This window comes from Schistocerca piceifrons, chromosome 3 (genome assembly GCF_021461385.2).
Source record: "Schistocerca piceifrons isolate TAMUIC-IGC-003096 chromosome 3, iqSchPice1.1, whole genome shotgun sequence".
Taxonomy (NCBI): Eukaryota; Metazoa; Arthropoda; class Insecta; order Orthoptera; family Acrididae; genus Schistocerca; species Schistocerca piceifrons.
This window is the reverse complement of record NC_060140.1, coordinates 783,962,000-783,978,406: the sequence shown is the minus strand read 5'-3', so window position 1 is coordinate 783,978,406 and position 16,407 is coordinate 783,962,000. Positions and strand designations below refer to the sequence as shown.

The following is a 16,407-nucleotide window of genomic DNA, read 5'->3' as shown; positions in this document are numbered from 1 at the left end:
TTTCCCCTTACTTTCAGCCGTTCTCATTACCAGCACAGCAAGGCCGTTTTGGTTATTGTTACAAGGCCAGATCAGTCAATCATCCACACTGTTGCCCCTGCAACTACTGAAAAGGCTGCTGCCTCTCTTCAGGAACCTGTAACGGAACTGAAATGATGGTGGGCTGACAATAATTTGGAGCCCGCGCGTCGGAAACGGGCGCGCTGGTGTGAGACTGCCAGGGAGTGCACCCTGATGCCATCTATTGGCGAAACTGGGAATTAGCGCTGCCTGTCAGACAATGCACTAAGCTCTCGGATTCAAATGTATTCTTTTCTTGGTAATTATAAGTTATTACTGTATGATTTAATGTTATAAAGCGCTAGTAGTAAATTATTATGACTGGTATGAACTCCAGGGTAATAAATATAAATATTCTTAAATACTAAATGATTTCGGTGAAAAGGTGGTAGGGGAACGCCCCCACTCTTGGTGATACGAGCGTAGCTAGAGGTAGCTGGAGACACAGGGACTGAACAGTGAAATGGCCTGGGGAGTGTTGACGTGACCGGACGTGCGTAACTGTGCTCACGCAAAAGTGATAGTGCAACAGCGAAGAGGCGAATATCGTCGCCGTTTGTGGAGTAGAACACGATGAATGGTTGTCGAAGCCGTCTCTATGCCACTGGTGCTGATTGTAAGAGTTCCTGCGCCCAGATTTTATGGCGGACGTGCAGTAGCTTATACGAGTGCTACAGCTCGTAGTTCCAGCCGCCATTAAGGGCATGAGGCGTGAAGAGCTGCGTTAGCCACATGCATCTCACCACCAGCACCGACACGTCTACCCAAGGCAAGACTGCTTGCAATTGTTAAGTCGAACTTTGTATACATGTAAAAGGAGAATACCAGTTTTCTTTTATGCAAGTGCAGAGGACAGAATATAGTAATGAGTAAAATTACGACGCATGTTGTTCATTGTAAAGTGTAGTGACCTGAAACATAGTGTAGTGAATTCAGACTGAGGCCACCATCGCCTCTTTCATTTACAATTCTTTTGGTTGTAGAATACTTTAGCGTATAAGAATGTTGAAAAGAGCAGTGGTCACACCAGAATGAGTCGCCTATTTATAGTTACTTAAATTTTTCTGAGTAACCTTTCAAGTAAAGTCACTTAACTAATTCTATAGCAATTGTCCAAAGAGTAATATCCAAAATCATTAAATAAGTTGAAGGATAGAATTTTGTTAACCTAAGTTGCATAAATTGTCTTTGTGGGAATTACCAAGCCAACTCACAGGAATTGAGAGAGTATTTGCTTTGTAGAATCACCTAGAATGATCAGAAATAGTAATATTCAGAATTAAGTTTAAATTCAACTCAAGCCGTTTCACTTTGAAACGAGCCAAAAAATTGATTTATTCTTTTCTCCTTCAGAGCTGGCGACCGTAGTTATAAGTATTTTCAGGAGGATTCGACGGTAAGTCTGCTGCTCTCATCGTGCTGATAGGATTATCCACTGCTGCTAGCAGTGGTGATTGGATACATAAGCTCACTACCAAGTTAAGTGGGTCAGGTAGGCAGTGTTACCGTGTGAACTGTAGGGCACTGTAGGCCGTGGATCGAACCCGTTCAATCATCACAGCTCTTTGGGAAATAGTCCGGTTAGGAGTGTACTAATCATTAGGTAAATACTGGCGACTAACGGTCAAAAATGTATACGCAAGTGAATTTAGCAAGGTCCATGTAGCACCCAGTTAATGTGGTGCAATGGCGAGGGTAGGAGTGGAGTAAAAGTGAGCTGAGCTTGTGGCAGCTGTGCTGTCTTCAAAGATTAATAACGTGAATTCACTACTACCTCTTACCATTAGGGCTGAGCTATTTACGGTTAAAATACGTAGCAGTAAGCGCAAAGGCGTGACAGCTACAAGTCCGTATCGGCTTTATACATACGGAAGTAGGAAGCGGGTCATTCTGTCAGTGGAGGGGGTTAAAACAACCGAGTCAGTTGAGAACATACCCCATTTACTGATGGAAAGATTCGGCGGTTCGGTCGCATGTGGCGACCGTGACAGGACTTACCAAGTTTGTAGAATAATGGCTGCAATAAAAGTGTTTTATATAAACTTGTAGTTTCAAGAAAATTTTAAATTTAAAATTCTGTTGTAGACAAATATACCACAATTGGTAAGTTCAAGACGACAACCTGCAAAGCAGCAAAAGAAAGTCCAATAGTAGGAGTTAAACAAGTAATATTTGGTTTAATAAACATCTCTATTAGGCACGAAATACAGCAGCATAAGATGGAGTCGAATAGTAACAAGCAAGACGAGAACATTACAAGGTCAGACTCAGAATTAGGGACCATAGATACTGTTGTAGGGTTTGAAAATCCTATAGATGAATCCACACCCACAAAACAGGAGGAACGGGAAGTGAAACCAGAGGTAGTGAAAAGTGAACCCAATGTATCTGTGGATGCAAGTCACAAGGGAGAGGATATGGAATTAACAAGTTTGTTAAATAGGATGATGACGCAAATTCGAGAAGGGAATGCTAGTTTGAAAGCAGAAATGGCTAGTCATATATCACAATTGGAGGAAAACCTATCTGGTAATATAAAAGCCAATTTAGATATTTTGAATACGCAAAGCCAGCGTATCACAGAGGTAAACAAATCAGTAAATAGAATTAGGGCTGAAATAACAAATGTTCAGAGAAAAGTCACAGAAATAGAGAAAAGATTTGATACCGAAATTCAGAGAATAGAGAAATCAGTGGAACCTTTGGTTAGTGAAAAATTAGAACCGATAACTGAAAGTAAATTACAGGTGATAGTACCAGTTGTAAAGAAAGAGACTGTTAAGGAAACGGCAGCTGATATTGAAACACTGCGCAATACCATGTTGAGTTTTGATGCACGTGTGCGGGAGCAGGAGAATACACTGCGTAATGACATAAAATTGTTAAGTCAGCAAGTTCAGAATCAGACGTTTCTTAACTGTAGTGGTATCCCATTGGTAATGCAAAAATCGGAAATACTGAGTAGGGAGGAAAAATACGATCCTCAAAAGAAACAAGGTGGATGGCATCCAATGGATTTTATAAAAAATTGTGAACGTGTCTTACCAACAGACATGTCGGATAAAGAAAAAATTAATTTAGTAATAGACGCTTTAGCAGGTCATGCTAAACGTTGGGGATTGAATTTGGATATCGACAATTTGAAGTTTACAGACTTCAAAGAAAAGTTGCTTGAGGAATTCTGGAGCACACAACAGAGAGATAGGTTGTGGAGAGAATTCGTTGTCGCCAGAATGCCAGAACATGGGCGTGGGCTCATGAAAGAATACTGTGAAGGATGGTTCAAGTGTTTGGAGTATCTTAAAGATCGTAGATCAGAATCGGAGATTGTGTGGGAGTTGTGGAAAAAGCTACCTGACGATTCAAAGCGTTATGTAGGAGGCACTCATCGAACATTCGATGAATTTTTAGAAAAAATCGAGAATGAAGATAGGTGGCGTGAAACTAGAGAGTTTCGAGGTTTCAGAAATCAGAATGGAATAGTAAAAGGTGGTAGGAATGAACCGCAAATTAACATGATGAGAGGAAGAGGTCGAGGAGGTAACTCTCAGCGAGGGAGAGGACACTATCAGGGAAACGGGAAGCATTATCAAAATCAGGAAAACTAAATACCGCGCAGGTCAAGGGCCTAACGCGCGCGGAAAGAAAGAAATGGCCCAAATATAGGGAAGATCGGAGTAGTCAGTACTATAGTAGGATAGTGCGTCGTTCGCCTGAAGAGCAGTTACATAAACGAAACTTTGCGAAGTATAATGTAGGGATACAAACAGAGGAGAGAGAGCAGGGAGGAATTATTAAGGGAAATGAAGTAGGAAAAGAATATCGGTCGGATGTGAAGGGTCACGTGAATTAAATAAGTACAATTCGATGTCAGAGTGACGAATTGATGAAGGAAGAGTCAGAGAAGGCGTTGTTTGTCGGTACGGATGGCAACTGTGCAGAGAGGCAGGGGCAAGGGAGGAGTGATGTGACTTATGGTAAAAGGTTCGTACGAATAGTCGACGAATCGCATCGAGAAGTAATTAAAGAGGAAAGGGTGGATAAGAAAAAGGGGCATAGTGCAGAGACGCATGGCGATTCAGAAATTACCTCGTATGCAGAATATGTACATCAGCTCAAAAGCCAGCCAGCACAATTAGAAAGATCTTCCACTCAAGTGATTAGTTTGGACCCGAATATGACAGTGTTAGAGAGCCATACCGATTATGATGTGTACCTAGTGACAGCAAGAGTACATGACTGTGATGAAGATTCTTTTAAAGAAATTAGAGAAAGTGTATCTAACCAAGAGAAAGAGTGTTGTGATCCCTGTAGTACTGAAGCAAATGAGTTGAGTGAGACTGGAATTCCATTAGTAGGGGAAAATAATGAAAGTAAGAGTGGCGAATGCACTATCCAACAAAGGGAAAGTAGAGAAATGGATTATAATTTGGGTGAATTATTGGAATCCGAAGAAGGTCATATTTCTAAGGAGGAGGAATTATCGTCAGAATCATCAGAAAGCATCCAGGGAGAAAAAGAAGTAGAGGAAGTTTCCGATTCCGCAACCGAGAGTTCAGGCATGACAGATTCGAATGAGAACGAGATGACATTAAAGAGCCTAGACGAAGGACTATTGGAAAAAGCGGTGAAAGAATTTAGGATGAAAAGGAGAAAGAAACCTCCAGATGGAATGGTCAGTATAAAAACCGGAAAAATAATATGGCAAGACTTGGCGGTGGAAAAGGATTTATTATGGGAAGATAAAGAAAGTATGAAAGAGGACAATAGGATGCAAACAATCCTGACCATTAATGTATGTGGGTACGATTTATATGTATTGTTGGATACGGGTGCTCAAATAAGTGCTATTTTGCACGCACTTTTTGAGATGGTCAAAGAGCAACGAGGAGTAGTCATGATGCCAGTAACAGGTGTTAAAGTGATAGGGGCGACAGGGAAATGCAGTAAACCTGTTAAACATCAAGTGATGATGGAATTTAAGATAAAAAACAAGTTATTTTCGAATGCATTTTAGTAGTTCCAGAGCTCAGTGCCGAGATCATTTTAGGCATTGACTGGTTAATAAAACAGAAAGTAATTATAGATTAAATAATCCAGGGAAGTGGAGAGTATGTTGGCCGGAACAACACACTGAAGTGCTGATAGATTATGTTCACTTGGCATATGGACATTGTGGTGCACGGAAGTGTACCGATAAGTTAGATGAATGCATTACCTTTAACAACATGGCACGAAGGGTAGCACAGAGGATAAGATCTTGTGATCTATGCCAAAAGGCGAAAGTAACAAATGCAACTAATCAAGGGCCCATGCAATCAATAAAACCTAATGAAGTATTAGAAATAGTAGCAGTAGATATCTTTGGACCATTACCGAAAACCATGGGGGGTTTTGTGTACATATTTGTAGCAGTTGAACTTTTCTCAAAGTATATAAAGCTATATCCCTTGAGAAAAGCTACTGCCAGAGCTGTGTATGATAAAATGGTGTGTGATTATTTTGTGAAAGTAGGGAAGCCAAAGAGAATACTATCAGATAATGGTTTTCAGTTTTGCTAAAAATGTGGAAGGATGGGATAACTGAGAAACAGGTAGAAGTGGTACATAACTCAGCTTATCACCCATCAAGCAATGCTGCAGAAAGATATATGCGTGAGATAGGTCGGTTATTTAGGACGTACTGCCATAGTAACCACAAGAAGTGGGACATGTATGTGAGTGAATTCGAAGAAATCATGAATTCATTAACAAACGAGAGCACTGGATTTACTCCAGAAGAAATCCTGAAAAAGACGACAAGTAAAAGTCTAGTAGCAGACATACTAGAATTTCCAGATAGAGTTGAATTAGATTATGATAGTAAAAAGAACTTAGTAAAAGACAAGATGAGAAAACAAGCAGATGCGAGAATTCGTCGCCATGACGAAAAAGTAAGGAATCCTAAATTCAAAATAGGTGATCTCGTTCTAGTAAAAACACATAATAAGTCAAGTGAAATTAATAACGAGATCAGCAAATTTAAATATATACACTCCTGGAAATGGAAAAAAGAACACATTGACACCGGTGTGTCAGACCCACCATACTTGCTCCGGACACTGCGAGAGGGCTGTACAAGCAATGATCACACGCACGGCACAGCGGACACACCAGGAACCGCGGTGTTGGCCGTCGAATGGCGCTAGCTGCGCAGCATTTGTGCACCGCCGCCGTCAGTGTCAGTCAGTTTGCCGTGGCATACGGAGCTCCATCGCAGTCTTTAACACTGGTAGCATGCCGCGACAGCGTGGACGTGAACCGTATGTGCAGTTGACGGACTTTGAGCGAGGGCGTATAGTGGGCATGCGGGAGGCCGGGAGGACGTACCGCCGAATTGCTCAACACGTGGGGCGTGAGGTCTCCACAGTACATCGATGTTGTCGCCAGTGGTCGGCGGAAGGTGCACGTGCCCGTCGACCTGGGACCGGACCGCAGCGACGCACGGATGCACGCCAAGACCGTAGGATCCTACGCAGTGCCGTAGGGGACCGCACCGCCACTTCCCAGCAAATTAGGGACACTGTTGCTCCTGGGGTATCGGCGAGGACCATTCGCAACCGTCTCCATGAAGCTGGGCTACGGTCCCGCACATCGTTAGGCCGTCTTCTGCTCACGCCCCAACATCGTGCAGCCCGCCTCCAGTGGTGTCGCGACAGGCGTGAATGGAGGGACGAATGGAGACGTGTCGTCTTCAGCGATGAGAGTCGCTTCTGCCTTGGTGCCAATGATGGTCGTATGCGTGTTTGGCGCCGTGCAGGTGAACGCCACAATCAGGACTGCATACGACCGAGGCACACAGGGCCAACACCCGGCATCATGGTGTGGAGAGCGATCTCCTACACTGGCCGTACACCACTGGTGATCGTCGAGGGGACACTGAATAGTACATGGTACATCCAAACCGTCATCGAACCCATCGTTCTACCATTCCTAGACCGGCAAGGGAACTTGCTGTTCCAACAGGACAATGCACGTCCGCATGTATCCCGTGCCACCCAACGTGCTCTAGAAGGTGTAAGTCAACTACCCTGGCCAGCAAGATCTCCGGATCTGTCTCCCATTGAGCATGTTTGGGACTGGATGAAGCGTCGTCTCACGCGGTCTGCACGTCCGGCACGAACGCTGGTCCAACTGAGGCGCCAGGTGGAAATGGCATGGCAAGCCGTTCCACAGGACTACATCCAGCATCTCTACGACCGTCTCCATGGGAGAATAGCAGCCTGCATTGCTGCGAAAGGTGGATATACACTGTACTAGTGCCGAAATTGTGCATGCTCTGTTGCCTGTGTCTATGTGCCTGTGGTTCTGTCAGTGTGATCATGTGATGTATCTGACCCCAGGAATGTGTCAATAAAGTTTCCCCTTCCTGGGACAATGAATTCACGGTGTTCTTATTTCAATTTCCAGGAGTGTATATAATGGACCATTTAAAATAGTGTCCATACCCAATGTGAATGCTTATTATTTAGAGTACCCATTAACAGGCAAACGCCTGGGTGTAAGAAACATAGTGGATCTCAAAAGGTATGAACCACGAATTCTACCAGATTGAAAATAAATATATAAATAAATATTGAAGTAAACCAATATGTAAATAGTTTTGTTTCTTTTGTTCTATGTGAAAGGTAAATGTTCACTAAAATATCTTGCAGTATTCTAATGAAACTTCTAGTTTAAGTGGAGACTAAACAGACTGAGAAAGACTGAGCTTCTAAGAAAGCCTTAATAGATGTGTAAATAAGTGTTGTGGAAGAGGTAGAAAAGTGAGGAGGTAAAGTGAAAAGGACGGGCAATAAAGTAATAGGCGCATAACGTGTGTTTTACTTGCCTGAGATAAAAGAAGTGTATTTAAATTTTTTGTAAAACAGATGTTTAAAGTGTACTGTGTTTAGAAGTAAGAAAATTGGAAAGAATATATGCAAATCATTTATGTAATGTTTAGCAGGAAAGATAGAAAGAATTGGTGTTTAATTTTAAATAAGTAATATAAGTACCGAGGTGTATCAGTAAGAAACGGAAAACCCTTGGTAAAAAGCTTAACGAAAATTTCAGATTCATTATAGGAGAGACTTCTTATTGAATTATCACTGTTACATACTTCAATAAGAAGTGGGGCATGTGTAACGGAACTGAAATGATGGTGGGCTGACAGTAATTTGGAGCCCGCGCCTCGGAAACGGGCGCGCTGGTGTGAGACTGCCAGGGAGTGCACCCTGATGCCATCTATTGGCGAAACTGGGAATTAGCGCTGCCTGTCAGACAATGCACTAAGCTCTCGGAGTCAAATGTATTCTTTTTCTTGGTAATTATAAGTTATTACTGTATGATTTAATGTTATAAAGCGCTAGTAGTAAATTATTATGACTGGTATGAACTCCAGGGTAATAAATATAAATATTCTTAAATACTAAATGATTTCGGTGAAAAGGTGGTAGGGGAACGCCCCCACTCTTGGTGATACGAGCGTAGCTAGAGGTAGCTGGAGACACAGGGACTGAACAGTGAAATGGCCTGGGGAGTGTTGACGTGACCGGACGTGCGTAACTGTGCTCACGCAAAAGTGATAGTGCAACAGCGAAGAGGCGAATATCGTCGCCGTTTGTGGAGTAGAACGCGACGAATGGTTGTCGAAGCCGTCTCTATGCCACTGGTGCTGATTGTAAGAGTTCCTGCGCCCAGATTTTATGGCGGACGTGCAGTAGCTTATACGAGTGCTACAGCTCGTAGTTCCAGCCGCCATTAAGGGCATGAGGCGTGAAGAGCTGCGTTAGCCACATGCATCTCACCACCAGCACCGACACGTCTACCCAAGGCAAGACTGCTTGCAATTGTTAAGTCGAACTTTGTATACATGTAAAAGGAGAATACCAGTTTTCTTTTATGCAAGCGCAGAGGACAGAATATAGTAATGAGTAAAATTACGACGCATGTTGTTCATTGTAAAGTGTAGTGACCTGAAACATAGTGTAGTGAATTCAGACTGAGGCCACCATCGCCTCTTTCATTTACAATTCTTTTGGTTGTAGAATACTTTAGCGTATAAGAATGTTGAAAAGAGCAGTGGTCACACCAGAATGAGTCGCCTATTTATAGTTACTTAAATTTTTCTGAGTAACCTTTCAAGTAAAGTCACTTAACTAATTCTATAGCAATTGTCCAAAGAGTAATATCCAAAATCATTAAATAAGTTGAAGGATAGAATTTTGTTAACCTAAGTTGCATAAATTGTCTTTGTGGTAATTACCAAGCCAACTCACAGGAATTGAGAGAGTATTTGCTTTGTAGAATCACCTAGAATGATCAGAAATAGTAATATTCAGAATTAAGTTTAAATTCAACTCAAGCCGTTTCACTTTGAAACGAGCCTAAAAATTGATTTATTCTTTTGCTCCTTCAGAGCTGGCGACCGTAGTTATAAGTATTTTCAGGAGGATTCGACGGTAAGTCTGCTGCTCTCGTCGTGCTGATAGGATTATCCACTGCTGCTAGCAGTGGTGATTGGATACATAAGCTCACTACCAAGTTAAGTGGGTCAGGTAGGCAGTGTTACCGTGTGAACTGTAGGGCACTGTAGGCCGTGGATCGAACCCGTTCAATCATCACAGCTCTTTGGGAAATAGTCCGGTTAGGAGTGTACTAATCATTAGGTAAATACTGGCGACTAACGGTCAAAAATGTATACGCAAGTGAATTTAGCAAGGTCCATGTAGCACCCAGTTAATGTGGTGCAATGGCGAGGGTAGGAGTGGAGTAAAAGTGAGCTGAGCTTGTGGCAGCTGTGCTGTCTTCAAAGATTAATAACGTGAATTCACTACTACCTCTTACCATTAGGGCTGAGCTATTTACGGTTAAAATACGTAGCAGTAAGCGCAAAGGCGTGACAGCTACAAGTCCGTATCGGCTTTATACATACGGAAGTAGGAAGCGGGTCATTCTGTCAGTGGAGGGGGTTAAAACAACCGAGTCAGTTGAGAACATACCCCATTTACTGATGGAAAGATTCGGCGGTTCGGTCGCAAACCACACGTTTGTCTGGCCTCTCAACAGATATCCCTCCGTTGTGGTTCACCTACGGCACGGCTATCTGTATCGCTGATGCACGCAAGTCTCCCCACCAACGGCAAGTTCCATGGTTCATACGAGTAAATACAGTGCGGGTGAATTTTCAAAGAACTGTTACTATTAACAGGCAGTCAGAGTAATGCGGCGTGCAGCTAATGGCCGTTAGGCAAGGGTAAGATGTAGACCCCAACAAGTACAACTCAGCAACATGCTCATATTTAGATCGTAGTTTGCTAAGAAGCATGAACTCACGATGTAACAAACGGTCAGAAAACTTGATCATATGCTGACGTAAGGCTGCTTATACTGTTAAAGAGGAAATATGTCTTAAGTTCTTAAAAACAGCCACGATAAGACGTCCATTACGGCCTGTACCGCAATACCAATTAGATAAGAAGAATAGTAAATGTTCACAAATTCAATCGGTCATAGTAGAATCTGGACCAGGCACAGCATTTGACCTCTCATGATGGAACGCCTTGCGGACCATTTCACAATAACTGCATATTATTTAACGACCGTAAGGTCCATATGAAAGGTCAAAGTACAATGAAGAGCCAAAGAAACTGGTACACCTGCCTAATACCGTCTAGGTTACCAGCGAGTACGCAGAAGTGCCGAACAAGACGTGGCAAGGAGTCGACTAATGTCTGAAGTAGTGCTGAAGGGAAATGACGCCATGAATCTTGCACGGCTGTCGATGAATCCGTAAGAGTACCAGGGGGTGGAGATCTCTTCAGAACAGCGCGCTGCAAGGCATCCCACATATGCTAAATAACGTTCATTTCTGCAGAGTCCAATGGCCAGCTGAAGTGTTTAATCTCAGAAGCGTGTGTCTGGAGCCACTCTGTAGTAATTCTGGACGTGTGGGGTATCGCATTATCCTGCTGGAACTGCCCAAGCCCGTCGGAATACACAATGGACATGAACGGATGCAGATGATGAGACAGGATGCTTATGCACGTACGGATCTAGACGTATCAGGGATCCCACATCATTCCAACTGCACATGCCTCACACCATCACAGAGCTTCCACCAGCTTTAACAGTACCCTGCTGAGACGCAGGGTGCATTGATTCACAAGGTTGTCTCCATAGCTGTTCACGTCCGTCCGCTCGATACAATTTGAATCGAGACTCGTACGACAAGGCAACATGTTTCCACTCATCAACAGTGCGATGTCAGTGTTGGTGGGCCCAGGCGAGGCGTTAAGCTTTGTATGGCCTTCGGCTCCGAAAGCACATATCGATGATGTTTCGTTGATTGGTTCGTACGCTGACGCTTGTTGATGATCCAGTATTGAAATGTGCAGTAATTTAAGGAATGGTTGCACTTCTGTCACGTTGAAGGATTTTCTTCAGTCTTCGTTGGTCCCGTTGCAGCAGGATCTTTTTCCGGCCGCGGTGGTGTCGGAGATTTGATGTTTTACTGGATACCTGATATTCACGGTACACTCGTGAATTGGTTGCGCGGTAAATTCCTCACTTCATCGCTATCTCGGAGATACTGTGATCCATCGCTCGTGCACCGACTGTAACACCATAATCAAAGTCACTTAAATCTTGATAACCTGCCACTGTAGCAGCAGGAACCTGGGAGTATGAATGCAGAACGATTTCAAGTGGAATGATCATATAAAATTTATTGTTGGTAAGGCTGGTACTAGGTTGAGATTCATTGGGAGAGCCCTTAGAAAATATAGACCATCAACAAAGGAGGTGGCTTACAAAACACTCGTTCGACCTATATTTGAGTATTGCTTATCAGTGTGGGATGCGTACCAGCTCGGGTTGACGGAAGAGATGGAAAAGATCCAAAGAAGAGCGGCGCGTTTCGTCACAGGGTTATTTGGTAAGCTTGCTAGCGGTACGGAGATTTTTAGCAAACTCAAGTGGCAGACTCTGCAAGAGAGGCGCTCTGTATCGTGATGTAGCTTGCCGTCCAGGTTTCGTGAGCGTGCGTTTCTGGATGAGGTATCAAATATATTGCTTTCCCCTACTTATACCCCCCGAGGATATCACGAATGTAAAATTAGAGAGATTCGAGCGCCCACGGAGGCTTTCCGGCAGTCGTTCTTCCCGCGAACCATACGCGACTGGAACAGGAAAGGGAGGTGATGACAGTGGCACGTAAAGTGCCCTCCGCCACACACCGTTGAGTGGCTTGCGGAGTATAAATGTAGATGTAGATGTAGAAGTGATATAACAACTACGTCTTGTTGTGTAATATAGGCGTTGCCGGCCGCAGCGCCGTATTCTGCCTGTTTAAATATCTCTGTATTTGAATACGCATGCCTATACCAGTTTCTTTGGCTCTTCAGTGTGTTAATCAATTGAGGTAGGGTTCGGACAGCACCTCCGCAACAAAGCACCATCACGGCACAATGTAAACAGGAGTCTCAAACTCACCGTCCAAAACAACCGCCTGCCCTAACACAGCGCTAAGTGGCCACTTCCTTCACGCTGCAGTCCTTCCAGGGACTCTTTGCTACTTGGAGCCCACCTTTCAACCGCCGAGGCTCCGTTGTCGCGTCCCGTATGCCCGAGCGGGCAATGATGGCTGCACAGCGGAAGAACCGACAATCCGGAGATCGAAGCGAGCCGCTCGGCTAATTAAGACGGACTAATTTTTCTTTCCGTTCTGCACTGTTTTGTGCTCTTCCTTCAGGTTGTAGCTGAGGGGGTGTCCATCCTGCTAGAGTTTCGTAGCCTGGCCTTCCAGACTTTCACATGCCGTAGTCTCAACTCCTGTCATGACGACTCGCGTTTTTTGTGAGCACGCAATCCCTCCTGTATTACAATGGCATCTTGTGGCTGCTGTCAGCTTCCATGAATTGGAATTATTGCATTCGGTTAAAATTCAAGTGTCTCGTAAACTCAAACTTAGAGACAAAGCGATTTTCACAATTTTAATAAAAATTATTATTACCTGCAATGTTTCTACCTGCTCCCTTTTCTTAATCATTATTTTATTATACTTGAGATGAGCGTGCCCTTTTGAGATGATATACCACTGCCACATCTCACATTAACTATCAACCGACAATAAATTTTCTGAAATTGTACATCTGGAGTAAAGCATCTTTAACTGTTGAGACACTGGAAAAGAAGACTATTTAAGAGTTTTAGATGATGTGCTACAAAGTGACGCAAGCTCACAGATAGGGTAAATGAGGAGCTGCTCAGAAGAATCAAGGAATACATGTCTGTGTTGAAAACACTAACTTCAAGAAGCGGTGGTTCGATATGATATGAAGTAAAATAAGAATAACTAACTTCCATAGCAGTAGAGTGAGCCACAAGGTGTAAAAATTGTTGGAGACGGAAGATACTAGGATACTGGAAATAAATAAATTTTGACGTTTCGCATAAGTTGAGAAGAATTGCAGAAATGATCAAAGGTTAGTGCGGCGACTGGGAGTTGATCTTCAGCGTAAGTAAATGTAACGTGTGGTTCATAAATGAACAAAATAATCAACACTTGTGGTGAGAAATCACTGGTAACAGTACAGCCGACAAATATATCTGAGTAACCATCCAGAACTACCTGATGTGGAACGACCACATTAAACTAGTTTGGGAAGCGATGCAAGGATGAATACCAGGGAAATGTAACTCATACGTGAAGAAGTACCTGACAGAACTCTCATCTGTTATCACACTGAGAACCTCGACAAGTTGGATTAATAGCTGAAAATAGACGTTTGATAGAAGATGGCGGATTTATTCACCTTCCTTAACATAATTTCAAGATTGCAACGGTGATTGTCAGGAATAACGATCCTTTCTGCTATCAATACGAAGGTACCGCTAAGGAAAAAGTGCGTAAATTCATTTGAAGGGCTAACAGTTTGACGAAATAACCGACATTCAGGCAACTGTAACGCACAAGTTGAACATCCAAGAAAGAACTTCTATGACAGTTTTACAGTGTAGCATTAACGTTTTGCGCATTGTACCTTAGAGACTATGTGAAACACATGACGCATTAAAAACACCATCTTAGCGTTTCTCCGATTTGTTACTCATCCACTCCCGACAATGTTTGGACTGAGAGGGTACACTTTCATTAACGCATCACATAACCGCGATGCCATCTTAATAAAAAGCGTCAAAGCTTTTTATGTTTATAATTAAGGGAGATAATTGCTTTTAAAATCAGTCTTTTGATATAAGCGAGTGACTGCGTCTGAGATCGCTCTTAGGTTTCAGATACATATTTTAACGGTTTTTGTGATAATATTTACTATATAAGTGACGTATTAGTGGTTCCTTCATTCACCTCTCCCTTTCTTGTGTTGTGACCTGATATTTGTGAGTGTTTCGTATGGAGCAACTTAACCTCTTGCCTGTGTTTACATTCCGCGCTGACCAGTTGCAGCTGTAGCGGCGCATCGAAAGCTAAGTACTAATTCATTGTTTGTGTATAGTGGTTTATTTAGGAACTTTAGTAGTCTTCAACCGGTGTTCTTGGTCTTTTCTGGTGAAATAATTTCAGAAGAACCTTTTGGGAACTGTTTTCAGCTTCGTTACTGTGTCATTAGACGTTTGATTCTCTTTCGGTATTAGTCTTTTGTTATATTCACATTTGTTGTTTACTAATACTGTTAATAATAGTAGTTACTTTCCTTGTAGAGTAAGTTTGTGATTATTGTAGTCAGGTTTTTAACATCTTCTTATTGTAGTAGCGCAACTTAGAAAAAGTAAAGTTTTACCATGAGTGAGAAGTGTGGGCTTTGCCGTAGGTTCGTGAGTAGTGGATTGCGGTGTGAGACGTGTTCGAAGTATTTTCACTGGGGGGAATGCAGTGGGGAAGCCAGTGGGCATTCTGGTGAGATCCTCTCCTGGAACTGCGGGTTACGTAGCAAGAGTAAGTTGATAGAGGAGCAGGAGCGTAAGATCTGTGCCCTTCAGGTGCAGAAGATAAACGCGCAGGAGGAGCTAGAAAGGATGAGTAGAGAGAAGGGGGTTGGGGAATGGGAGCTGGCTGTTGGCAAGAGATCTGCTAGGAGAAGAAGATTTTCAGATAGTTTTACTATTGGTGTTTACAATAGATATGACCAACTGTCAGAGTCTAGTGGAGAGGAATCTCTAGTAGCTGTAGATATAGGAAGTATGCAGCAGACCTCAGTAGTTACTGGCACAAGAACAGCTGCAAAGTCGAAGAGGAAGAAGAAGGTTCTGGTGTTAGGTAGTTCTCATGGCAGAGGTGTAGGCCAGCAGTTGCAGGAAGTGCTGGGGAGTGAGTACCATGTCACCAGCATTGTGAAGCCTAATGCAGGGTTGGCTCAGGTGACTGTTAACATAGGGGAGTTATGTAGGGATTTTACTAAAGAGGATCAGGTAGTGATTGTGGGTGGGGCTGGTAATAGTATTGATAGGGATGGGGAGTATAACATCGATGGTGACCTGGAAAAGATAGCCACTCAGACTGGCAACACGAATGTGCATTTTGTGGAATTGTTTCAGCGTCACGATCGGCCTCATCGTAATACAGCCGTCAGGAGTAATAACATGAGACTTGTGGGTGCGCTGATGATAGAAGGCATGGGTCACATTTCAGTGGTGTCGGTGGAGCCTATCAGCAGGACGGGTTTCACTAGACATGGCCTGCACCTCAACAGGTATGGGAAGGAGAGGCTGGCAAAGCTTATAGGTGGAAGAATAGGTGGGGTTGGTGGGATCACTCATGGGAAAATTCCTGCAGTAGTTGGTGTTAGAGCTGCACCTTTTTTAGATTGACGTCAGCTGATAGGTATTCCTGCTTAAGGGAAGTCTCTCTAACAAGAGAATCACTTTTGACAAAGCTTAGGTATCCGAGTAATGAGGGAATTAGTATATTTCATCAAAATATACAAGGTATTAGAGATAAAGTTAGTGAACTGCTTATAGATGTTGACTCTGAAATTATTGGTATATCTGAACACTTCTTAAATAAGGAGATAATTCGGAGGCTTCCTTTACCAGGATACAGGTTGGCTGGCAGCTTTTCGAGGAGCTCTTTGCGGTGTGGGGGGGTAGCCATGTATGTGAAAAACGGCATCCCATTTGAGTCAATTGATGTTTCAAAGTACTGCACTGAAAAGGTGTTTGAATGTTGTGCAGGTGTGGTTAAATCTAACGGAGCTAAACTTCTAACTGTTGATATTTATAGATCCCCAGACTCCGATTTCACAACATTTTTGCTAAAGCTAGAGGAGGTTCTTGGTTCACATTATAGGAAATACAAAAAGTTAGTTATATG

The 16,407-nt window shown here is 43.1% G+C and overlaps 1 protein-coding gene across 1 annotated transcript in view; it reads left to right on the top strand.

The window, feature by feature from the left end:
• Positions 1–2,279: 2,279 nt before the first annotated feature.
• LOC124789062 overlaps positions 2,280–16,407 on the top strand; it is a 95,774-nt gene continuing 81,646 nt past the window's right edge. Inside the window, exons 1-2 of the mRNA XM_047256354.1 lie at positions 2,280–2,996; positions 3,935–4,735. Of these exons, the coding sequence (XP_047112310.1) occupies positions 2,280–2,996; positions 3,935–4,735 (1,518 nt within the window). The remainder of the gene's footprint in view (positions 2,997–3,934; positions 4,736–16,407) is intronic.